Raw genomic sequence first — 27,006 nt, 5'->3', positions numbered from 1 at the left:
TAATGGATTGCACTTGCTGCTCTCTTCCTTAACATGTGGTGACTACTCTTTTCTCTATCCTTAACACGGTAATGATACCTAACCAATCACTGAACCAAATGCATGCGATGCCCTTCTTTTCCTTTCGTTAATTTCATTCAGACGTGTATTCGCTATAGGGGGCATGATGGTCTACCCTCCTCAAGATTGCTTGTCCTCGAGCAATTTCAGATTTGGATGGTTGAAGATCTCCTCCTTCCCACGTAGCATTCCTGCTCAGGTAAACCCTTCCATTTGATAAAAAGATTCAGGGAAAGTCTTATTCCTTAATAGCTTTTCCCTCATATTGAAAACTGCTTCAGGTTCCAAATTAGTTTACCCTCGTTGTCAAGCAGGGGTAACTCTACACATGGGACAACTTGTTGCCTAACACTTTCTTGAGTTTTGACACGTGAAAGGTGTTGTGAATACGGTTGTTCTTGGGCAACTACAATTTGTAAGCTAGTTCACCAATCTTTTTTAGGATATTATAAGGCCCATAGAATTGGGGTTTTAGTTTTTCTTCTCTGCTTACCTTGATGGATGATTGCTTATATGGCTGTAGCCACAAGAATACTAATTCTCTAACTTCAAATGTCCTCTCGGTATGGTTTCGATCAGCATAGATCTTTTGTTGATTGTGCGCTTGATTTAAGTTGTCTTTGAGGGTATTCATAACGTCCATATTTTGTTGTACGGAATCTTTTGCCCTTGGTACTTAGCTTTGTTGTGAAATCAAACTTTCGAAGGAGGTGGGTTTGTAACCATACAATGTTTTGAATGGACTCATCTTGATTGACATGTGATGAGTGGTGTTATAGCAATATTCACCAAGATGCAACCATTTTATCCATGCGTTCTGTTGGCCAGTGACATAATTCCTCAAGTATCCCTCTATCCACTTGTTAACAATTTCAGTTTGCCCATCCGTTTGGGGGATAACACATGCTGGGTGTAAGATCAGTCCTTGCTAATTTGAAGAGCTCTTGCAAAAGTAGGCTAAGGATTTGGCTTTCTTGGGTGCTGACAATGTTTTTTGAAAGACCATGTAATCTGAAGATTTCCTTAAAGAATACTTCCGCTATTTGTGGAGCCCGATACTTAGTAGATATTGCTATGAAGTGGGTGTACTTGATGAGCTGATCCACTACTACATAAATGCAATCCTTCCCTTAAACTTTAGGTAACCTTGTTATGAAGTCCATTGAGATGCTTTCCCATCTTTGATTTGGAATGGGCAAAGGTTGTAGAAGACCCACTGGGTGGTTTTGCTCAATTTATTTTTTTGACAGGTCATGCATTTTGTTACATGCTTTAGGACATCTTTCTTGAGGCTTTCCAAGAGTATCTCTCCTGCACTTGTTTGTAAGTTTTATAGTACCCTTGGTGGCCCACTAAGGGGTTGTTGTGCTATTCCCTAAGGATTTTTTCCTTCATTCTCGAGTTGGGCACAAGGAATATCCTATTTTTATATAGGATAAGCTCTTCCACTACTCTGTACTCTTCATTGGGTAAACTTCCTTCAAGGATACCATTAGCTTGTGGGTCTTTGACATATTCTGCAATGATATCATTCTTCCATTTTATGGTAATGCTTGTTAGGGTGTACAAATAGGGTCCTCGTGATAAAGCATCTGCTACAACATTATTTGTCCCTTTTATGTACTCAATATTGATATTTTTGCTTACCTACTTTTGTTGTCTGTCATTTAGGTCTCTTTGATTCATAAAAAACCTCAAGCTATTGTGATCAGTCTTAACTTTGAATTTCTCACAAACCAAATATTGTCGAAACTTGGCTAAGGTGTGCATGATAGCTAGCATCTCCTTATCATAGATTGAGTGGTGCCTTTCAGTCTCGGCGAGCTTGTGACTTTTAAATGCAATGGGATGGTTATTTTGCATAAGGACCGCTCCAATTCCTTCCCTAGAAGCATCACATTGTAGTTCGAAGGGTAATGTGAAATCAGGGATAGCTAAAACAAGGTATGAGCTCATTGCTTCTTTTAATCTTTTGAAAGCCTGTTGAGACACTTCACTCCACACAGAGGCCCCCCTTTTGGTCAAGTCTGTTAGTGGAGGGCTGCTATTTTGGAGAATCCTTTGACAAAGCATCTATAGTAATTTCATAGTCCCACAAAGCCCCTTAGTTGTGTTAGGGTTTTGGGTTTTGTCCATTCCTCAATGACTTTAATTTTTTCTTCATCTACACTTAACCCCTTGCGCATTTATCTTGTGACCTAGGTAAATGATTTCTTTCAGACCAAACTCACATTTTGAAGCTTTAGCATACAAGGATTCTTGTTCCAAAATTTTTAGGATTTCCTTAGTGTGTTAGAGATGCTCTTCCCATGTTTCGCTCTAGATAAGAATGCCATCAAAAAATATGAGTAGCAACCTCCTTAGTTGTTCCCGGAATATATGATTGATACATGATTTGAAATGTTGCTGGGGCATTTGTTAGTCCAAAAAGTAGGACTAAGAACTCAAAGTGCCCATAATGACACCAAAAAGCGGCTTTAGGAATGTCTTCTTTCCTCATCCTTATTTGTGATACCCTGATTGCAAATCAATTTTGGAGAAGTATCTAGCTCCATGGAGTTCATTGAGTAACTCATCAATTCTTGGTATAGGGTAATGGTTTTTGATTGTTTTCTTGTTCAAAGCCCTATTGTCTATACACATTCTCACGATACCATCCTTTTTCTTGACTAGTATTACGAATGATGATTGGAACTAGGTTGAATATGACCCATTTCTAGTAGTTCCTTCATGGTTTTTTCAATCTCTTTTTTGAATTTACGAGGTTGTCGGTAGGACATGGTGATTACAGGTTTTGCCCCCTCTTCCAATTCTATTGTATGCTCAAATTCTCTTTTTTGGGGTAGCCCTAGGGGAATATCATCAAATACTTGGATGTCAATGTGAATTGTTTTGCCATGGGTGGAGGTCTTGTCAAGGATCATACATTGTGCAGCCCACTATCCTTGTCCATGTCTAAGAATCCTTTCCATTCTTTTGTAGGAGACTACTTTTGGGGATCCATCAGGTAACCCTTTCAAGGTGACTTCTTGTCCCTTATGTTGGAAACGAATTTTAAAGTTTGGGAGGTCAAACATGAAGCATCCTACAGAGTATATCCAAGGAGTGCCTAATATTACATTGGCATCTAATTTTACCACATAGAAATCTTTTTTAATGGGGTGTTTCCCTAAGGTCATTTTTAGTTGGGGAACTATCTTAGTAAATTGAACCATAGCTCCTATAGTAGTGGCTGTTGTAAATCCCTTAAAGTTCTTGGTTCCCAATTTTCATTCTTGCAACTAATTTCTCATCAGTAAAATTGTGGGATGCCCCACGATGAACGAGAGACCTTATGCCCTTTGAGGTGCTTTTAATTCGAAATGGATGATGCTTGGAAGTTTGAGAGATGGTGGCTAAAGTTACATACTCTTGTCAGTGGTTGCTTCTATCTTATGGGCTCGGCCTCCCTTTCCACGTGTCCACGTTCCCATGGTTCTTTGCCCTTGAAGCACAAATTCCTCCTTTTTAGGTCATCTCGCTGTTGACATAAATGTTCGCGTTCCCATTTCTCATTACAATGAAGGCATGGTCTTCCTCAGAATTCCTTCTTACGCCTTTCATCTTTATGAGGGTACTTGGAGTGTGTGTTTGATGCAAAACTTTTGGGCTTGTCTTTTGATGGGTTAGTCTCAACTTTCATTGCTTTCTGAATTCCCTCTTCTAGATTTGTTGGGTCTAGGGCACTTATTATGCTCTTGATTGAATATCTGAAGTTTGAACCCCTCCATGAATAAGTGAGTGAGTCTCCTTTGAGAGATTTTTGGTACCATGACACTAACTTTTGGAATTCGGTGGCAAATTCTTCCACTGTTCCTTGCTGCTTTAATTGAGTCAATTCTTTGAAATACCATTTTGGATACCTTTGATCAAATCTTTTGATCAGTTTTTGTTTAAATTTGTCATAAGTGGTTATGTATTGATGACCTTGGGTAATGAGGCCATGGTGCCACCATTCATGGGCGATTCTTGTCAAATGGAGCACAACAAATTTTATGGCATTTTCCTCTGTCATGGGCTTAGTGAAAGATAAGTGTCCAACTTTTGGACTTATGAATGTGCCATGAATTTTCCCAATCCATCAAAGCTAGGAAGGGTCATCTTACTCACCCTTTCCTTTAGGTCTTTGTTATGTTGCCCTTTCCGTTTCTTGTTAGGAGCAACTCTCATTTTGGCATCACAATTTTCTTTAAAAGAGACATTTCTCCTAGATTCGGGATCAAGTCTATGGTATGCTTCCACTATTTCGTCCACATTATCTGTGGGTGGTACATTTGCTTCCTCTTCCACGTGTTTCTCCCTAGGTAGGGAGGGAGGTCTTGTTGGCCTAGGGTTGGATACCCTTGGGGAGATATTATTATTCTCAAAGTGGTTAGAGTTATTTTCCCTTCTATTGGTTTGGTTGGGTGGAGAATTATTGGTACTCATATTGAAGGAGAAGTTGGGTGGTTCTTTTATTCCTCATGTTTTGTTCCATGAGGGCTTGAGTGGTTTGTTCCATGAGAGCTTGAGTGGTTTGTTCCATGAAGGCCTTCAACTCATTGCTCATTTGTTTGCCCATGGTGTTGCTTGGTGTAGTATGGTTGGCGGATGCAAGCTTTCTTCTTTCTCTTTCTAAAGCCCTTTGGGCCCTTTGGCTAGTTTGCATTAACTACCTTTCACAAGATGGTAGGAAAGATGCTTTGATACCAATTGTAATGGTCCCTTCCTAATTTGCCCTAGAACTTGCCCTAAATCACAATTACAACAAATTAGGGTTAGGGATACATTTTACCAAGTAAATATTATCTTTAATAATGTGATCCTGGATCTGGACCTTGCAATCATGACATAGACAACACATACATTGGGGTTAGGCATACTACATCATATTCATAGACTACACAAGCACATAAGGGTTTGGAGGAAGAGATGTGATGGGTCCGCTCGAAGCCATTCCTACACTGAGCTCAAGAATGGATGTCTACCACAGCCCTCTTGTTTGCGTGGTGACTTGTACCTACTTTCCCCATCAATGTCTCATCTCCTAAAGACACTTGCCATCTTTTGGAGTTGGGTGGGGTTCGTAAGTGGGTTACTTGGTGCTCTACGTAGGTGCGCTCTGGTCCTAGGAGCCATTATGGTCAACTCTAGAATGGCCTACTTACTTAGCCTTGTATACCCCTTTTGTTTACACCCCAGGCCCTTCCTACAAGGTGGGTTTCAGTCAATCAAGCACATTTCATATTCTATAATAAGAACATATACTTTAACATTCTTTATTATGGATAAACAACATGTATACATATATAAGACAATGATTTGGCAGAAATATCAAGTATACCACTGAATATATATCCGATAATAATAATCTGAAATGATTAGAGTTCTGCTGTGATGAATTGGACTGGTTTCCTCTGTGATTGCTGTTCCCTATCTTATGGGAAATGCTTTTGCTGTGTGATCTGCTTAATGGATTTGACCTTCTTTTAAGGGTTCGGTCTGCTGGACTGATTTAATGATTTGCTGATATCGACTATGGTTGTTTCTGCAGATGTGTGTTTCGGATGATTGATGATGGCGTCCTCTATCATCCCATCCTCTCTTCTAATATCTTCCTCCCATTGCTGAAAGGATGTGTTATTTGGGGGTGACCCTTTCCCTTGAATGGTGGCGTCTCCTCTTAGAACGTAATCGCTGCTCTTTTCTAGTTTGTTGCCTTAACAAACCATTTGGTGTCTAATCCATTATCTTAATGAATCGCACTTGCAGCTTTCTTCCTTAACATGTGGTGACTGCACATTGTTCTATCCTTAACACGGGTATGATACCTAACCAATCGCTGAACCAAATGCATGCAATGTCCTTCTATCTCTTTTGTTAATCAGGTTATTGCAGATTTGTATTCGCTATAGGGGGCATGACATTTGTGGCTATTTGCTTAGCCTATAAGGCAATGCTTGTGACTGTACCCCTGTACTAGATGTCACAACTCTTCTGTGTCATTTGGGACATCTTCTACAATGATCAATGGTGTATTGCAAGCCAAACTCTCCTGCTTTTGTTGCATCTACACCCTCCATAGCTTGCTTTGTGAACATGGGGTTTCCTCATCTTGTGCAGTCCAGTAATCATAGGGATCATTCTCATCCAAGCCTATAAGTGCCTATGCATATAATTCCACCTTTTTTGTGCTAAGCCTATTGGTGCTTAAACATGTATCTTCACACATCCGAAAGACTAGCACCAAAACCTAAGGCCACAAATATGTCAACAAAGGTGATGGGCAAGGCTTATGTTCAAATAGTGGCATGAATGGACCAATAATTGTGAATGGGTAAAATCACCTTAAGATTTAGGGTTTGCAAGGCCAAGGAGGGATATTCCTTAAGGTCTCTACGATGGGACAATTAAAGAGAAATAAACCATTAGAATCGAAGCCCTTACGCAACCATACTTAAAATCGCAGTTGAAAAACTCCGACTTGGCAATTACTCATCAAGCCCATAATTTTTTAAAACTTGGGAGTTGGCAAAAACTTGGCAATAACTTGGCAAATTTATTGAACACTTGAAAATACAAATTTTTAAAAACATTCTTCAAAAACACACATGGTATTGAATTTGTAGAACATATTACTTATTTCCATCATACTTAAATGAAAATTAGATTTTAATATTTATTATAGACAAAAAAATGAGTTCAACCTCTAAATACAAATGAACTTAAAGTTTCGCTATCAATAAAGTACATAAAATATTTACTTGTTCCAGTCTACATTTTTTGCGAAATGTGTAGAGTACTACATTACAAGATTACTAGTGTTTTCACTTTTTTTATGTCATCTTTACTGTACATTCCTGCAATGAATTAGCATCAATATGCTCCATTTTGATAAGAAAAAAGTGTAAGATGTTTTTTATTTTGAAGGAGCTACAGAATCATAATGGATAAATCGTTTCTATTGCGAAGCTTGAAAGTGTTGATTCAAAGATAAATAGAATGCTAGATGTGGAAATTATATGAATTTTAAATTTTTTGTTCATATTGCAAGTTCAATGACCTACATACTTGAATATTCACAGTTATAATTGTGAAAATTCAAGCTTGCAGGTCGTTTAATTGAAAATTTGTTTATATTGCAAGTTTAAACGACTTGTGGGCTTGAATTTTAACAGTTGTAATTGTGAAAATTCAATGTTTGATTGATACTGTTCATAGAATTGCAAAGCTTGAATTATAAATGTTGAAAATTCAATACAATTTCAAGTTTTAAACACTTTCAGGCTTCACCGTAGAAAGGAATCAAAGGGTATGAAACTGTGATGATTATGAGAAAGGAATCAAACAAACATTATGAAAAATTCTTAAAATTGTTTGAAACTTTGAAAGTGACTGTGCTGGTCATTTTAAAGTCTCACAATGATTAAATATTTGTATTTTCTACAATATTTGGAATAGAGTTGTTAGCAGGATAAAGGCATAGCCTGTACAGACAGTGTAAATCGTATCACAAACCACCACAAGGAGGTTGCGAAGCCTTCAATCGAAGAGACAACATCTGCATTAGTAGTAGTTTATATGGGACATGTCCCATTAGGTAGATATTTGTATAAAAAAAGATAGAATATAGCAGTAAGTGAAGAAGAAGGTACAGATAAGGAATATATAATGTATAAGGAGGCATAAGGATATAATGAAAGGATGTCATGTCCCAATTAAAAGAATCAGTTTGACTATTTTGCAGCGGTAAAAAAAGTGTTTGTTAAACACTATTTATTAATAAATAATACTAAATAATAACATTAAATTAATTAAGTTTTAACTTTTAAATTAAATTTAAGAATAATAAATTATTTCTGTTTTGAGGGCTGACCTGAATGATACAATTTTATCTTTCCCTTGGGCCAACTTGGTGGACTAATGTTGCTAGCGCCTATTTAAAGGGGGTCAGAGCCTAATTTTAATCACCATGAAATTACTGAAATTGCCTTGAGCGCGATTTTTCTGCTTGGGATGGAATCCTCAGGTGGCACCCTATAGGTAGGAGTCTAGGACAATACCCCTGCCTTGCTTATCTATTTGTGGCGATTGTTTGTTCATCTGCCATCCGCTATTTGATCAGGAGTTCATAAAGGGCGATCCTCATTATCATCATGCGAAAGATAAGGACATAAGTCAAGTTTGCTACCTGGGCGAACAACAAGACCATCTGTAGCACCGCAGTCTGTAGCATTACTGTAGATGCACCATTTCCAAGGCGCATCATCATCTATCGACCCCCGGATCACATGAAGTAGCAGTCTTTGGAGTCTAATGAAAGTCAGTATGAGATCCTGAACAAACACTGTTGTATCTGCATGAACAGACTTCTAGAACTGCAATTTTAATGAGCACCATGCTGATGATATTTTGAAACTATGAAATGATTGTTATAAATTTATAATAATCTGATGTTATTATTATTATAAGCCTTCTATTTCTGAGTTTATATTTCGCAATCAGTTTGGGCAGTAACAATATAAAATAGATGTAAGGATTAAAATCTGTAGTTTACAGTGGTATCAGAGGCATTGTTCTTGCCAGCTTGTGGGAACTGCTATCATACAAATTCATGAAAGGAAATATGCAAGGAGTTGTCAGGGAAAACAGAGAATTTCAATCCTCTATCAGAGATTCTATGGCAGAGATGGCTCCAATCTTAAGAGAGATGAATCAACAATGGAATGTTAGTAGATCAAATCAACCTTTTGCAGAAGGAACTAACACAGTTAATGGCAGGGTTTTAGTTAATCCACTTGAGAAGATATTCAAAGCTAAATTTTTACAAAGAGATGAGGGAGGCCCTTTTCAGAGAGAACAACTTATACCACCATGACAGGAGGACGAAATGGAAAGGTATCATGTTGAATATACTACCTTAAACTTGGCCATCCAACGTGACATGTCCTTCATTGAGTTTTATGAGTTGAAGACAAGAAATGGGTTTTGGAGGAGAAGGTATCAAGAGCAGCCAAAATTTTTTTTACTAAGAGCAGATCATTGGGCAGGATCAAGGATCCAACATGTGAGATCCTTTGTTAGAAGAAGATGTTTTATTGACTTCAAATGATTGCGTAGAAGTGAGGAAGTCAAGGAGGAAACAGCATCACTTGATGGATGTGAAGAGTACAAGATGAAGAAGATGCTCCCAACTGTGTACCATCTTTTGAATTCCTCACAATGAGTCATTGATTGATTTACAAAAGAGCACAGGGGATGGATATGTGATGGAGAAGAATCCCTTGGTTAGCCCTAAGTTGGGAGTTTTGAATCACAGAAATGGAGGTGTTGAGGACATCCCAACAAATTCTCTTTCGGTGAAAGCGGTTGAGCATGTGCTTCGCAGCCTAAGCTATGACAATCTGTTGCTTCCTATGCTACTGCAAATTTTTTTGTCACCATGGAAAGCATGCGAAAGAGGGTGATAGAGTAAGAGACACAACTTGTAGTTTAGGGTATGTGGACTATTTGCTCCAAGTTCCAAATTTTTTTTATCCAAGTAATCTCTTGCGGATCTAAGAGGATAGAGGTAGTGGTGTTATTTTTAAATCTTCCATCTCTTGTATTGAGAATAAATTGAAGTTTGTGATGAATCACTTAGGGTGTGTTGTGCATTCTAACCACATTGTGAAAGATCGGTGTCCACAATCTATAAATCACTCATGGTAGCCAAGTATGACAATTGAAGACAAGATCGTGGGTGATGGTGAAATGGAGATCTTTGAGCATTCAAACTTGAAGTTGCTTGAGGACAAGCAACATCTTGGAGGTGAGGACTATCATGTCCCCAATTAAAAGAATCAGTTTGTCGATTTTGCAGCAGCAAATGAGGTGTTTTTTAAACACTATTTATTAATAAATAATACTAAAAAATACTATTAAATAAATTAAGTTTAATATTAAATATATTAATAATAATAATAAATTATTTCTGTTTTAAGGGCTGACCGGAACGATACAATTTTATCTTTTCCTTGGGCTGACTTGGTGGACTAATGTTGCTAGCGCCTATTTAAAGGGGTTGAAGCCTAATTCTGATCACCACGAAATTATTGAAATTTCCTTGAGCCAAATTTTTCTGCCTGGGATGAAATCCTCAGGTGGCATCCTACAGGTAGGACGATACCCCTGCTTGATCATCGATTTGTAGTGATATTTTGTTTATTCCCCATCCACCTATTTGATTAGTAGTTCATAAAGGGCAATCCTCATTATCATCACAGGAAAGATAAGGACATAAATCAGGTCTGCTACCTGGGCAAACAACAAGATCACCTGTAGCACCGCAGTCCATAGCAGTGCTGTAGATGTGCCATTTCTAAGGTGCATCATCATCTATCGACCTCCAGATCACATGAAACAACAACCTCTGAAACTCAGTATGAGATCCTGAACAAACACTGTTGTATCTGCATGATTGGAGCCTGTAAGTTGTCTATGGTCTGAGATAATTTATTCGTATGACATGATTAAGGTGCTTGAAAAAACTTCTGGAATTGCAATTTTCATGAGCACTATGCTGATGGTATTCTGAAACTATCAAATGATTGTTATGATAATCTGATGTTATTATTATTATGAGCCTTCTATTTTTGAGTTTATATTTTGCAATTAGTTTGGGTAGTAACAATATAAAATAGAAGTAAGGATTAAAATCTGTAGAACTCAATATCTTTACAAAGGAAAAGCCCTGCTTGTATGTACATAAATGAGAGCACCCTGTTTTTTGTATTCTGTTAACTAGTTAAGGTACAGTCCAGATCAATTCTTTATTCCTCTTGTATAATTGAGTTTGGGGTATAAATACAACACAGAGAAATTACTTGGGTCTTAGAACTCGGGTCTATGTTCCCCCATTTTCTTGCTAACAAGAGCCATTTGAAAGTGATTGTGATGAAATTTTTGGAATTTGGGTATAAAATCGTTTGAAAGTGATTCAGAGAAAATCCAAAGGAAACCTGCATATATGCATCCCTTAAGTTGTTGCGAGTCATGTGCCCTAAGTTTCCGCCATTGGTTGTTCGAAATGCAAAAAACTTGGGTATCCAAAATGCAAAATTCATACTCAGTTTTTAACTTTAGTTGCTAAAATGATTTTATACTTCATTTTTCTTGAAAAACTTGTGAGTGTTAATGGTTTTTTGATGAGTTTTAGAGAAAACAATGCTTCAAGTTTTTGAAAAAAACGTTGATGAGTTACTTGCCACAGGTTTTGACTCATGAGTTTTGCGACTACTCTATGAGTTTTGCATTTAAGCTTATAATTCTATGAACCTCAAGATTTGAAACTAAATTCATATTAGCATTGACTACATACAGACTTACAAGACATTCAATAAATAGATAAAAACTCACTATCAGCATGCATCAAATAATAGCAAATGTTACTCCCCAACAAATGAATCCACTTAACATTGCATACAAATGAGTAAGAGGGAGAACATACCATCATGATCCTCTGACATTATATCAGTTTTAGGACAACACTAGATACGACATAGTTTACTGTATTGAATCATATAGACATGGTGAAACCTAAACTATTGCGACTTGAAACAAGAGAGATGATTATATTAAAAGGTATTTAGCACTTCACAATTTATACGATTGCTTACTTCATTGGGCAAAACAGAGTCTCAACTAGCAAAGAGGGTGAGAACATTTCTGCAAATCACCAAATGGAACAAAGATTGTATATACACAACCCTAAAAGACAAGGAATTTGCAAATGAACATACTTAGTTATCCTTAATAGATCAACAATAATCCACACACCATAAAAGAAGACTATTACAAAAGATTTTGTAATGCTTGTCAAATCTTGTTACGATCATGCCAACAAATGTGGCAAGTGAGAGATAGCAATTAGGTTCAAAGCCCCCCTTGAGATATTACAGCTTGTCATGGAGACATTTATAGACAAAACTTTACAAGACTTGCCCATCCCTAATCTACAAACATTGTTCATCATTTATAGAGCTTTGCATTTGTCATACACACTTTTTTTGTTTGTGAACATGACATTTTTTTAAAAAACCATCTGTATTTGAATGTTAGTAAATGATTATCACCCTGATAATTTTTAGGCTTACTAGTGATGATATTCAAAGGAATAATCTTTCTAGCTATTCAGCAATGTATGCTACTTGATGTCTCATTGAGCCTTGCACTCTTGGCATGACATAGAACATTCCTACTTGTTCAAAAAATAAATTATTGTCCCATTTTTGTGTTAATTTTTCTGGGCACGGCAACATTCATCACTTGATACCCTAGAATCTGCTTGAGACATTGATATTTTAAAAATTGGCTCAATGACCAACCCTTATTACATCTTACAAACATGTTTATTCAGTCTTGATGTTTGGGTGATAATATAGGAGTTGCCAACAAATTTGCAGGTCGCCCATGTCTGTTGTATCACCTTTACATGGTTGTGCATTTGAAGCCATGCCCTTTGCATTAGCAAACATGTACTTTTGTACACAAACCATATTTTGAGGGGCCCACAGGGATTGAGAGGTGTTTGAAAGTCTTATTTTGTCTAATCATGCCCATTTGAGGCCGTAATGATGTCTTGGGTTGTGTAGGAGGTAGGTACTTTTTTTTTTTTAAAACAACAGAGTTTCGAGAAAATGCATGCTAAATGGGTGACATAGAGCAAAAAAATATATCTCAAAATGGTATGCTATGATGGGAAACCCCAAAATCTCAAAATGGAGGGAAATGGGGAAAAATGACTTGGAGGGAATGGCATATTGAGATGGGAAACTCCAAAATGCCGTAATGTAGGGAAATGATAAAATGGGGACTTAGAGGAAATTGGAAAAGGGGACTTAGAGGGAATGGCATGTTGGGAGGGAAAACTTCAAAATGGCATGCTTGTTTGAATGAGAAACTCTAAAATTTTTAAATGGAGGGAAATAGAAATAGGGGGCTTCGAAATGGATGAGAAACTCTAAAATATTGAAATGAAAGGAAATGGGAATAGGGAACTTGGAGGAGAAATGTTAAAAGGGGACTTTGAGGGAATGGCATGTCAGGAAGGGAAACTTCGAAATTGTGAAATGCAGGGAACTGGGAAAAGGGGGTCCATCAAGGAATGACATGTTAGGAAGAGAAGCTTTGAAATATATGCCTAGAAGGAAAACATTGGAATGATATGCCAGGATGAGAAACTCTAAAATTGTGAAATGGAGTGCAATGGGAAAAGTAGACATTGATGAAATGGCATGCTTGGAAGGGAAACTTTGAAATGGCATGTTGGATTAGAAACTTCAAATTCCTAAAATGGAGGGAAATGAGAAAACGGGACTTTGTAAGACAGTAAACTAAACAATTCTTTTGAGTTTTTCAATGTTGAACAGCTGAACTTTCGATTATTGTCATAGACAATCTCACAAGTAGTTTGTAACCAAGGAACACCATAGAAATTTAATCAAACAGTTGTCAGACAAGCAACTGAAACAAACATTCAAAATTCAAGATTGAAATTAATAAATTCCGACCTCTTAGCTGAAATAGAAGCTGGAATAATTTTTTGAGATTTGTGATCAGCAGATACAAGAAAATAGAGCGACAATCTTGCTCAAATTTTATGCTATAACAGTTGAATCTTATTACACATATATTGACAATGCCTGGAAACTGATTTTACTCTTGCTTCCTTATTTTCAGATGTGATTTGTGTATGCTGGGATGCTCAAACTTTGATTAAGATAACCAATAACCTTCTTAAAGCTGATTATAGTGATTCCACTTCATGATATTTTTGAGAATTGTGATCAGCAGATACAAGAAAATGGAGCAATAGTCTTGCTCAAATCTTATGCAATAATGGTTATGATATAATTTTAATCGCAAGGGGTTGTAGGTATGTGAATGGTTGGCCATGGAAGTACCACCAACTGTGAGCCTCCACCTTAGACTTGTCATGAAGAGCATAAATACTAAAGTCATTGGGGTGTACAAAATCCATGAACTCAATCCTAACTGCATCTCTGATGTCAGGATCAATGGTGAGTCTACAAAGTGTTGACTTATATCCTTTGATCTCTTATGTATAAAGGTTGCAAATTATTCTTCAGGTGGTAAAAAATGGGTGACTCTCATGGTTTGAATATTAGTAGGCACTGGAGGGGGCTTCATTCCTCGAGATCCTTTCTTTAACAAAGGATGATTTAGTTTGTGTCCTACTGCTTGATTTTATTTTTCCTACTCATTAATATATGCTATGATTTGCTCGTGTTATTATCTAGATTTTGTTACATTGGAAGACCACTTGGGGAATAAAAGAATTGTAGGTCCACCTTTGTCTTTATCATGCTTAGTGAGGAATTTCTTAGATTTCTTCTAGGCAAACTTTTAATCACATTTAAGAGTAAATCCAACAACTTTAATTTCATGTAATAGCAGACAATCTAAGTTGTTTTGGGAAGTAGAAAAAACTTTAGAATATATTTCTTATCAAGGGAGTCCAAACACCCAATATTGTAGCTCACACAATTCAAACTCATTTAATAATGGGGTGAGGGGAGAGAGCTTTGGTTCCTTGTATAATCCCTCAAAGGAGTTTGTATTTTTTTCATCATTACCTTTTTTTGTCTGATTTAGGGTTAGTAGAAGAGGAATCATTTTTTCTTCTTTTGTTAAAACATTAGGCGAATAGTATTTTTTTTACGATTTCATCAGCTTCTTGAGGACTAGCAAGTAGATCACTATTATCTCCCATAGGGATATCAATAGAGGCTCTTTGTCCTCTAGACTTTCCCATGAATACTTTATTGGTTTGATCACAATGTTTAATTGGACCCATGTCTTATATTATAGGGAAAGCTAGGGAATCTTGAGGCTCAAGGTTCTCCTTATCAGCTTTGCAAGTTTCCAAAATCAATTCTTGGGCATGTTTTTTCTTAGGTATCTCTTCAAAACTAATTGTTTTGTTATCTTTAATCTTTTTCATTGAGGGGGGCTTCGTAGGAATGACAATATATTCTACTGAGGATGATGAGTTGTTTTCTTAAAAGGGCATTTCCATATTTAAAATCTTCTCAAGCACAAAAATATATTATTTTTCAACCATTGCAGAGATGAGATTTTAGCAAGAAGGGGAAATTTTATCCACATTAGGTGCTATGGTCTCTTTTGAAATTCTTGGGTAATCCTTTCTTTGATACTTGTCCATTTTGCACAAGAAACCAACATTAAGATCCCCTAATTAAGACATTTCACATTGGATCATGCTACTTTCGAATTGGAAATTAAGCACTCCAGGAAGAAAGACTTCTGGCTTGACAGCTAATAATATTCTAGCGTTCATATGCGGCATGGTGGACATGGTGTCCTCCAATTGCAACACATCATAGCACTCATTTTTTCTCCCATACATTCAAAATCCATTCATAAAAAAAGTTTCTAGATTGTAAATAATCTTTATCCAGACAAGCAAAAAAGAAGGCAACACTCTTCAACCTTCCACCTTTTTTTTTCCACATCAACCATGTTAGAGTTAGTTTTGATGATATACATTTCAGGGTTTGAAGTTTACTTGCTTTCATCCTCTTCCGTTGGGCTTTTTTGCTTTAAAAAACAATGTTGATATCTTTGCCATTGCAAAATGTGCTATTATATTTTTCAAATGCTTTTAGGGATAGTGTTATTGAAATTATCCAAGGGGCTTTGTTTCTTCAATGCATTGCTTTTAGTTATTCTAATCAAGGATTTTGTATTATTAGAAATGACCATTCTCCTATCTCTTTTAAATTTTGTACATGAAAATCCATTGGTTTATTTATCTAAATTGCATGAGTTTGATATTTTTCAGGAGCTACGTAATTACATGATTAGATACGGGGGACGATATGAGAATTACTTCTCAAGAGAGAGAGTTACACACATCATTTGTAGCAATCTGCCTAACAGCAAGATAAAGAATTTAAGGTTATGTTCGCACTCTTTCTTGCAAATTTGTGTGTGTGTGTGTGTGTGTGTGAGAGAGAGAGAGAGAGAGAGAGAGAGAGAGAGAGATCTATGTATGTAAGCTATTGTTTGGTATTTTTTTTTTTTTTTTGGTCACTTGTGATGTTTGTTTATTTGTACTGGAATATCTACTAACACTTAAGATTGAGGGAACTATTGCTCTTATTTGCTAGTTTTTCTTTACAAGCTTTGTCTATGAATGATGCTTATTTTGGGGGAGGGTGGATCAACTGAAATTATTATATTGCTCATGTGCAGGTCTTTCAGCAGGGGACTACCGGTTGTAAAACCTCAGTGGATAGTAGATTGTATAGGTGCAAACAAAATTTTACATGGTATATTGTATTTTTAAAAATTTGATTTCCTCATCTACTTTTGAATTTTTTTTTAAACTATTGGGTATTTGAAGTTTGGTTTGTCTCTAACTCAACTACATATTATCTAAGTTGCCGGTATGGGTACGGGTTACGTGGGTATGGTACGCCGGTACAGCAATTTTTTTTGGGGGGGTTTGGGTACCTTTGGGTACGTCCGTACAAAAAGATATAAAAATCATAAATATATACATATATGTAGCTTAAAAAGTAGAAACAAAAATCAAATTTAGAATCCTAAATAATTAAACAATAGATTATAAATGATAAATATTTAAATTTAATTTAAAATGAAAGTAAAATTATTATTATTATGAAAGTAACCTATAACAACATTTAAATATTTACAAACTTCTAAATTACACAATAATCAAAATATTCATATTTAAAATAATAATACTACAAATTAAAATTAAATATCATATTTAATTTTGATTTGTATTATTATTATTATTTTAAATATGAATATTTTAACTAGCAAAATAGTTTTATATACATTTAAATATGAAAATAGTTTTACAATAAGATTTTAAATAAAAACAAACAAATAAAAATATGATTTTATTAGACAAATATGATTTTAATTTTTAAATATAAACAAACAAATAAAAATCAACAAGCAAAAGTCAAAACTATAGAAAAGAATTAAATTTTTTTTATTTCATACCTTGCCCACTCTCTGCCGTCGCTGGTCGAAGGAATGGCCGTTGCTCTCTGCCTGCCATCGCACCTCCTCTGTGCCGTCGTGCCTCTTCTGTGCCGTTGCTGGTCAAAGGAATGGTTTTCACTGTGCGTCTGTGCTCGTGGTTTCCTCTCTGCCTGCCATTTTCACTCTGCGTCGTGCGTGGTTTCCTCTGTGCTCCGCGGAAGACATGCATTTTTAACTTTCGTTTTAGGGTTTAAATGACCCGATACGTCTGGATTTGTGGCTCAAAACACGGGTTCGTTTCAGGAGGAAAAAATCAGAACCCAGTCCGAATCCATAAGGATTCCAGGTCGAATCCGAATCAGATACGTATCGTACCCAGATTTGGGGGAAAAATCTGACGTACCGGTAACTGAGCATATTATCAAACACACATTTCTATGTATGTATGATATTGAAATCAGTTTGGATGTTTTTAAATGCAAGCATATATTTTGACACTGAGGAAGCAACTACATTTTATATGATTCTAAATAATGGATAAGATTGATCATTATAATAAAATAACTTTTCTTTTAAAAAGTTCTGAAGAGAAGTGGTGACTACAATTGGATGGGTCATTACTTGTTTCACTAATGCTTTACATTAGTAACCATTTGGGATTGAAATGCTTTTGGAATTAGGGTCATCAAGCAAGCTTATTTTGTAAGTTTTCACTTGTCAATTGGGTCCATTTCATTCCTTGTGGAAGTTGTGATCCCAAAATTCAAAGCATCAGGATTTTGTTGAGAACTCTGTGATTAATTTATTTGAGTATTTACACTTTTAACCATAGCATGAAATTTGAAAACTGAGACTTTTATAAACTTGGAAGCCTATATTTTGGCACAGACTCAGCAAAAACTCGGCAAATTAAAAAAATATATGAATTTATAAATTAAACTTAGATAATGCAGGAGAAGAATGAAGAATGAATTTAGCAAAGCGGCATTAGTTTATTTTTATTTGCAGTAGTATTTCTTGGAGTTATGATTGACTTGGAAAACCAAAAGTATAAATCTAATTCAATTACTTAGGAAAATTTTTGGTAACTTTTTTTTTTGATTGGTGAAGTAGTTTTTTATTAATATACCGGTATTTTGAACCTGGCCCAAACTAGGTGGGGCTACAAATAGGGAGCCACCTCCTCAGTTACTCAAAGCACCAATGTGCAGAGACCCATTAACAGGTCACATCATTCTTCTGTTTTACTCCACCCCGATCATGTGAATGCAAAAGCATATTGAATGTTCCCTCCTTCATTGCTCTCTTTTCCCTCTTCCCGTTCACCACCTTCCAACCTTCCTCCTGTTCTGTTACACCCTGTGACACCTCCAAGGGTTCACTAGAGGAAACCCTTACCTGGTCATCCACACTGTGTGAATCAGCATGACTATCATCTTTTTCCTTATCAATGTTGCATCCAGCTTGAACATTTTCTTTGCTCTTTACCACTGTCCCCTCCATGACCTTCACATTTGAGTGATCCTCAAGCTGTGTCTCCTGAGCATCTTTAGCAGTCCCCTTTCCATTCAAATCCTTTTGGGTGTTTACATCAACTTTCTCCACCGAATAATGGTGTATTGCAACTTCCCTCCACCAAGTTGCTTGATTGTTAAATTTTTGTTTGGCACATTTAGCAGCCAAATGCCTGTTTGGAAGCACCTTCTGCATCTAAATGGAGTACCTTTGTAATCAACCAGCTGCAGCCAACTTCCCTTTGCAGATTTCAGATATAAGTCTGCAGGAGGAGCTTTTGTCATGTCCATCTCTACCAAAATATGGGCATAGGTAGTATGCAAAAAACCTAAGGAGCCCTCATCCACCCCCGAAAAACAACCCAATGTATTAGGCTTTAGCTATAGCTTCAAAGCAAGATTCAAACCAATTGTAATGAAAGATTTGGAAACCTTACCCAGATAGTAATCTTGTTGAAGGATTCAGGGGTGGGGTTGAATGTTGGTACCATGGTTTCAACAAGAGCGTATGCTTTTCCTTCCAGCTCCACAGATATTCACAAAGGATTCTATTTCTGTATTGAGCGTTATCAAACACCACAAAAAATCCACGGGCTCCAGGGTATATCTGCACATCTCCTTCCAGAATGGGACTCCAAAATTCTGATATCCATTTACATAACTCTCTAAGGCTTGGCCAAAACCCTTGGAAGCGCCCAATCAAATCCATCTCAGCAAAGTATTGCTCGTTTTCAGTTATTTCATCAGCAATCTTGGCTCCAAGGCACATTGTTGGTCTTCCAGTTGCAGGATCATCCCTAAAAGGGCCCACAACAGCATTTTTAGATGCCCCATTCCCTCCAACTCCAAAGCCCTGAGCCCCCCTCTGCTCCTCTTTCTCCTGTTTCATCCATGCCCCATGCCGTTCTATCCTTCCCCAGCTATATTTGCCTGACAACTCTCCACTGAAAGAGTAGGCGCCATTGTTACCGTCCCCGTGCTGATTCCCTCCTTGGTTTGAAACTCGAAAGAGACCTGGCTGCTGGACGTCCAGGTTCATTTGAAGTGTTGTGTACATGCATTGAGCCACCCGTCTCCAATGCTGAACTACCCTGTGACTGCGATAAACTTCAGAAACCCTAGAAGCCGGAGAGGTCGACACTTGCAGCATGATTGTAGATTCTTCACAGAATGTAGTTTTTGAAATTTTTTCGAAACTTAAAAATACTGCAATAGTCTTTAAAAAGAATGAAACAAATGCCGTTTTTGTTAATCAAGACAAATAATTGAAAACAGCTGCTTTGTCATCTGGTGCTGCCTAAAATAATTTTTATTTTTTGTTTTTCAAAACCGGATTGGTGTTCTAGGGATGACAGGTCCCAAGTTCAGGGGCAGCAACCCTGGTACTTTCCTTGTCGCAATACAAGGTGGGGTTGCTGGGTAGGGCCCCACTCATCAAACCTGAATCAAGTCATTCGAGGGCATAGGGATCTTCATGGTGCATGCTATTTTTCAAAATTTATTGCTTTAAATTAACCATCAATAAATTGATACAATGTTGTCAAAGAATTGAAGGCTTAAATGCTTAGAGGAAAAAAGTTGCAAAAATGATGGTTTTGACTGTTTTTTGCTGTGGACTGTTTGTCTGCAAGCTAGAAAGACTTCTCAGACTGGCTGGAATGGATGAATTTTCAGGCAAGTTAATTGGTGAATACAGACCTAAATTTAGTGCTGAGTGGTTCTCCGGTCTCAACACACTCATGAGTAACTGCAGCTCAGCAAGTTACTCACCGAGTTTTTAAACAGTGCTGCTAGCAATTTTTTGTAGAGAATTTAGCTTCAAAAATTTGAGTTGCACCATTTTTGCATTTTGTCAGCATACTTAGATTCCTATTCCTTGTTTAGAATTAGAGTCTATTTCCAGTTTGTGGAAGCTTTCCAAGCATTTGTCACACTATACACTGATTTATTTTATGTGACTACATGGTTGTAGATGAAATTCTATCTAGGATAGATTGGTGCTAAAATATCCTGTCTTTTTCTCCTTAATATAGATAGTGTTAAATTTTACTCTATTATGTTGTTTTACCAATCCCTTTAGTGCTTCATTTTCTATCTTAAAGAGCTGATGTGACATTCAACACTTGTTTGTCATGCTTTTTAATGGCCTGTTTTTCATCATTTATTTGATGGTGGATTTGCCTGATTATGAAACTTAGATGCAAGGTTCTTTGATGGAGAAGTACGAGGAACCTATTATTAAAGTAGTCAGTTGGCTGATAGGTCTTGAGAATCAGTTGGGGGACACATGTGAGGCAAATTCAACCAATGAAAAGTAACTGTAGAATCAAGGTGCGCAGCTGTGCATTGTGATTCATTTAGTAGATAACTCTGTTAGGTTGGATCTGCATATAGGCATACAATTTAGTAATATGCACAAGCATGGAAATTTAATATAAAAATGATAATGATTGTTTGAACTTCAAAGGATGGCAGAATTCTCTTTAAAATACATTTTCTGTGAGCTTTAGGGAAATAAATTGTCTTACTTAAGGCAAGTTTATTGGTGGAGTGAGGTATTTCTGCTGAATCCTAGAAGTTAGAGTCATTATCTGATTGTTACAGAACGCTAAGTAGTTTTCTGCTCAGTTTAAGGAGTCCATAAAATGAATGACTTTAGGCTGGAATGAAATGTGTATGAAGTTACTGCTAGGGGTGATTTTTGTATCCAACACATTGAGTTCTACAAAGTTTTGAAGAAGGGCAATTTGGAGATCATTGACAATGCCTTGACTCACGTTTGACATTGAACTCTACTGTTATTCAAAGTTTTGAAGAAGTGCAATTTGGAGATCAGGCAAAGTGGTATACTTTTTGCAGCTCCATGTTTAGTTTCCTCCTATGGCTATCCACACAATAGGGACCATTGATTTTTAAAAAATGGCAAATATCCTGTGAAAAACAAGAGTCCGGGAATTGATTTTGAGGTTTCCTGGAGTTCTTTTGTAGATTTGCGAATAACCTCAATAATTTGCAGCTTCTGACTTTGTAACATAAAATTTGCTCACATTTGGCATCACTGAATTTCTTTGAGTCATGTCCTCAAACATTTATCAACATTGTCATATACCTCTGCATATAGTTCTATGCATTCACGGTTTTATTAGACTCCATGATATAATTGATTTTTGTTGCTATTGGGTTTATTTATCTGCTTTGGCAAACTTTAAATATAAAATCAAAACCATAACTCGAAAATGGCCTTACTAGTAAGACTTTGCTGTTTTCCTATCTTGATTGATTCCTACACATTTGGGTCTCTTTCCTAGTTAGCAGATTGTGAGATGAATGAACCAGATGGATTTCCAAATTCTATGTGAAGTTAAGAGGCACCGGAACAGTTGGTGAAAATCAGCGATCCTATTCAGCATGATAGTGATTAGAATTACGGAGAATCATGCTTACTAATAACCCTTGTTAAAAGGTGATCACATTAACAAATCATTAGTTGAGGGCAAGAGTCACGTGAAATAGATCGTCACTTTTATAAAGGAGGTGACCCGTGGAAGAGACATATCCTTCCAGCCGATGAAGGGGATGTATATGCAGCAGACCAACCATTCAATGGGAGGGGAGGACTATAGAGGAAAAACAATAACACACACTTCTCCCAGAAACAACAGTAGACAGTATCAGCAATCCTTACTCAATCAGTGGTGAAATCACCATCGATCAGATTAGATCAGAACAGTTATTAAGTTACAGGCAGGAACATCTTTGTTCTTTGTAGTTTGCATTGGGATGTATTTAATATGAATGCTTAATATATGAAGCACGATAATGTTCTTGTGCAGAACTTAATAATAATAAAATTATAGAAAATAATATAATGATTATAATTACTATAATATTTTATAAGAATCACTCTGCAGTAAAATATATAGTATAATACTATCTGAAAATACACACACACACACACACACACACACACACACACACACACACACACACATATATATTATATATATGAAATAGTAATTTGAATGAACAAGTAAATCTGAGATTATAAATCAGATTGAATTATCGATTCAATATCAGAAAGAAGATTATGTCATCACTGATTGGATTCATGTTAAGATAGTTTTGTCTCCTAATCAATTTAGTTTAAGTCATAAGTATGTTGAGATGGACTAAGTATGGTTAAAACAGACCTAAACTTAGTAGGGGAGATTACACTTTGCTTTTGCGGAACCTTTGACGTCACAGATCACATCAATGTTTTCTGCAGCTCTTTAAATACAAAATGGTTGACTCACCTAGATGTTTGTGAGTTTCATACCTTTCCAAATGAAGCGATGATCACTTTGCACCACAATCTTCGGCTTCTACAATGTGCTTCCAGACAACACATTAAGCTTGATCTAATAATATTACCTAACAAGGAATGCCACCTGCTAATGATGTTTACAATATGCATCATTTAACAACTCTCATCAGCTTTTCCATTTCATGAGGATCATAAGGGCATGTAAATAGTTGACACACAATAATTTTATGATCAATCTATTCTTGTTATTGTATCGAAATTTTTCTCTTTCAGTTCTCTCATTGTTATTTTATTTCATTTGTAAACATTGTTGTATTATTGAGGTAATTGTCTGGGCATCTTCATTATTACATATCATCTGTTAATAATGGTTTACCAGGTGAGATTGTTTTCATCATTATTGTCTTTTGACATAATTGTCCTTCTGTAACTAGTAATCTTCTTATGATTACTTATTTATTGCATTCTGTCATTAATGTGATCTGTGTCATTGTTGATCATTATGGTGTTCTGTAGCATCATTATTTGTACTGTGTTCAATTAATATAAATCTCGATACTGTTTCGATATAATAGGAAATATTGCTGGTTAAAATGATTAATATGAAATGTTGTTATGATAGGAAATTGCTGTCTTGAAATGCCAGGCATGATCGTTGCCACTGACTGTAAAATTAAGTGGTATTTGAAGAGGTTAGGGAGACTATTGTTGTGAATTGTAGTTATCATTTCGTGTCTAGTTAAGTTTGTTGGACTGATAGTTATGGATGAAATGATAATTGATTATTGTGTTAAACAAAGGAGGGGAATACTCCTTATATAAGCAATTACATAAGATCTTTCTGTAACAGAAACGATCAAGAACTAAATAAAGATCAAATAGAAAGATACTAAATACTAACTAGGTGACTTACAAAATAGAAAGTTACTAAAAACTAAAAACGACTTGGCCATTATAAGCTAAATATTACAATATAACTTTAATACCCTCCCTTAATGGTCATTCTACTAATTACAACATTTGTCCCAAAATGTTACAACCAGCCAATACAACCCATTACAACCAGCCAATACAACCCATGATCTTCGATGCCAACCGCAATGGTTTTCATATTGCTGTTGAATCTCTGGTTGCCTTCCAGCATGATGTTGGGTAACAAAGCCATCCCTCCCACTATCCAGAGACATGGAAAACGAGATAAAATTCAGCTTCTCAAATACCTTCGATTAATATTGATAAAAATGGCAAAAAACTGAAACCCACAATTTGTTTTAAAAAATCGTGCAAAAAATTTGAATACCCAGAATTTTCCAAAAAAATGTTCTAAACCCTCTTCTGAAAAACCACAATTTTGCCAAAAATCATCAAAAAACCAGGTCAAAAAACTCTCCATTGCGTTGGAGAAAACAACACCACCCGCAATTTTGTATGTAAAAAATCGTGCAAAATTTGAGTTCGCCCTAGAAACCCTAGGTGAGTAAAACGAACAGCAAGATCGTCAAAAAATTTGTTGAAGACAGAAAGCCACAATTTTGTCCAAAAATTGTCAAAAAGTTGATGCTTAACAGCACCACGATTCTATGGAAAAATCACCCTTGCCGTAGAAGATAACCCACAATTTTTTTGAAAAAATTGTCAAAAACTCAGCTGAAATCTGGCGTGTCTAGAAACCCTTGATCAGAAAACATGAACCAAAAAACCATGATTTTTATCAAAAAATTGTTCAAAAACTTTGCTGGTAAAAACCCTTGATCTCCAGTAGAAAAAACCACAAATTTTATTCTATAAAAAATTCTGCCAAAAAATTCATGATTTTTGTTTTAAAAAAATCGATAAAAAAACTTTTAGAAATTCCTTGAGATTTCTAGGTGAAAAAGACCACGACTTTTTTAATTAAAAAATTTGCGAAAAAAAGAACCTATTCTCTGATACCATGAAATGATAATTGATTGTTGTGTTAAACAAAGGATAGAAGTACTTCTTATATAAGCAATTACAGAAGATCTTTCTATAACGGAAACGATCGAGAACTAAAGACAAAATAGAAAGATACTAAATACTAACTAATTGACTTACAAAATAGAAAGTTACTAAAAATTAATTAAACGACTTAAATGGCCATTATAAACTAAATATTACAATATTACTTTAATAATGGAGAATGGTATGGTTAATAGGCCTTGTTTACCTTAGCTGTGCTTTATTGCATGAAGGGTTAATTATTATTCTGGCAGAGTTGTTTTTTAACATTGTTAAAGAGATTTATGATACAATTATATGTAATCAGTGATCGCAAAATTAATGAAAAAAATATATTTGAAAATTCATGGGTACACTCTTGCTTACTTTCACTCTCTCACTAACTATGCAATTAGGATTGACTTTAAATGTAAAAAGCCTCAATTATTTCTCTTTTGTTTTAAATTTTACTGCATTTTTTGGGTTCTTGATGTCTTCCCTATTTTTGCCCAATAATATCCCAAGGGATCGAAAATGTCTATTATCTTTTGGTATGTCAAGAAATTCCTGAGAAAGATATTTGTTTCTGTGGTTTAAACATTTAATGTTTATAAATACAGAAGGCAGATAAATAACCCATTAGCATTGACTAAGAAAAATTGTACCTTAAATTTTGTTGGTATTTAAGAATTTTTAATATGGAGAAGTGATTGGGGACCTAAAATAATGTCTTTCTAAGTAAAGGGCCTTGACAGAGGTCCTGTGTGTATTTTTCTGGTGATATTTTTCTGAAATTGTATTTTTCTCACTACAGTGGATTTGCAGATTGTAATTTCCATCTCATTTAAAATTGGGTTTTATTCTGGCAATTCTGCATTCTGAACAAATATGATAATTGAAGTTAAATATACACTCCAAAACTATGTTTCACTCGTTTCTGATTCTGCAAGAAACTTATTGAAATGGAATTTAACTTAGTGTGCTTTTTGAGTTGTAATCTTTGGCCATAAACAGTATCAGTTTCTCTTTGATAATAATATATTTGAAAAAATAACAGCTTCATTTTAAATGTGTATGTTGCATTCAGTAGCAAGTTGATTTAGATAGAGTTACACAAGCTTTTATGGTTGTCTAAACTCCATGCTTTGTTTTTCCAGTGGGACCCTACCAGCTTGAATGCCTTGCTAATGAATGTCCACAACAGCAAAGGCTTTCTACATTTTTTTCTGTCAAATCCAATTCTCTTACCGAAAGCAACATAGGGACTGAATTCAAGGTGGTTTCCACATGCAGTGGTCCGGAGTCATCTTTGAATGGAGAAACATCTGAAAGGAAAAATGATTGTTACAGCAAATCACAGGAAGAAATATTACAAGAAAGCCATACAGTATCGACTAGTGCACAAAATATACTTGCCAAGGGAGCAAATCTTAATGAAGAAAATGTCCAAATATTAAACCATGAATTCCAGATTCCTTGTTTGTTGAACTTGAAAGAATATGATATTTCTAATCATGGAGATGCATGCGGTGAAAATGAAATATCAGAATATGACATTTTCAGGTCAGAAAACAATGAGGATATTAGTAACTCAATGGAAGCAACAGAATCACGACTCTCGATAACCAAATACAGATCACATTCAACCCTAGAGGATGCTAATTTTGTTGAAAATTATTTCAAGGTGCGATGATCTGTATTTCAAATTATATTTTGTTTTATATTTTCCACTCTATTATTTCTATTTTGCCCTTGAAAATTTCTATTTGCTTAGCAAAAAATGTGATTTGCCTTTATATTTCATTACCATTGCTCTGAAAATCACTTGTTTACAAGTTAACGATCCTAGGAATCCAGGCAAAAACTTTGCTCACTAGTTAGTCAATTAACAAATAGAAGTTAGTTACAGACTTTTGCTCTACAGTTATCGTAGTGTTATGATGTTTTGATTCATGAAATTATGTTTCAGCATTTTTGCTAATTAGTTTTACTAATGCCTCAAGCGAAGCTTTCCTTTTATTGTATGCTTATTCACTAAAAAGTATTGTGTCATTTAGTCGTTCAAGTTTTCAACAAATAATTATCACTTGACAACTAAGTTACTTG

General features: G+C 35.7%; 1 protein-coding gene across 8 annotated transcripts in view; it reads left to right on the top strand.

Moving 5' to 3' along the window:
• Positions 1-27,006, top strand: part of LOC131028839 (DNA repair protein REV1) — a 189,645-nt gene that overhangs the window by 15,042 nt on the left and 147,597 nt on the right. For all 8 annotated transcript variants that reach the window (XM_059221380.1, XM_059221381.1, XM_057959199.2 and 5 more), the window contains 3 exons: positions 15,944-16,059; positions 16,357-16,433; positions 26,058-26,584. In XM_059221380.1, coding sequence (XP_059077363.1) covers positions 15,944-16,059; positions 16,357-16,433; positions 26,058-26,584 — 720 coding nt within the window. The remainder of the gene's footprint in view (positions 1-15,943; positions 16,060-16,356; positions 16,434-26,057; positions 26,585-27,006) is intronic.

The sequence above is a fragment of the Cryptomeria japonica genome, chromosome 5, assembly GCF_030272615.1.
Source record: "Cryptomeria japonica chromosome 5, Sugi_1.0, whole genome shotgun sequence".
In the NCBI taxonomy this organism is placed as follows: Eukaryota; Viridiplantae; Streptophyta; class Pinopsida; order Cupressales; family Cupressaceae; genus Cryptomeria; species Cryptomeria japonica.
This window is presented reverse-complemented; position numbering and strand designations above follow the sequence as displayed.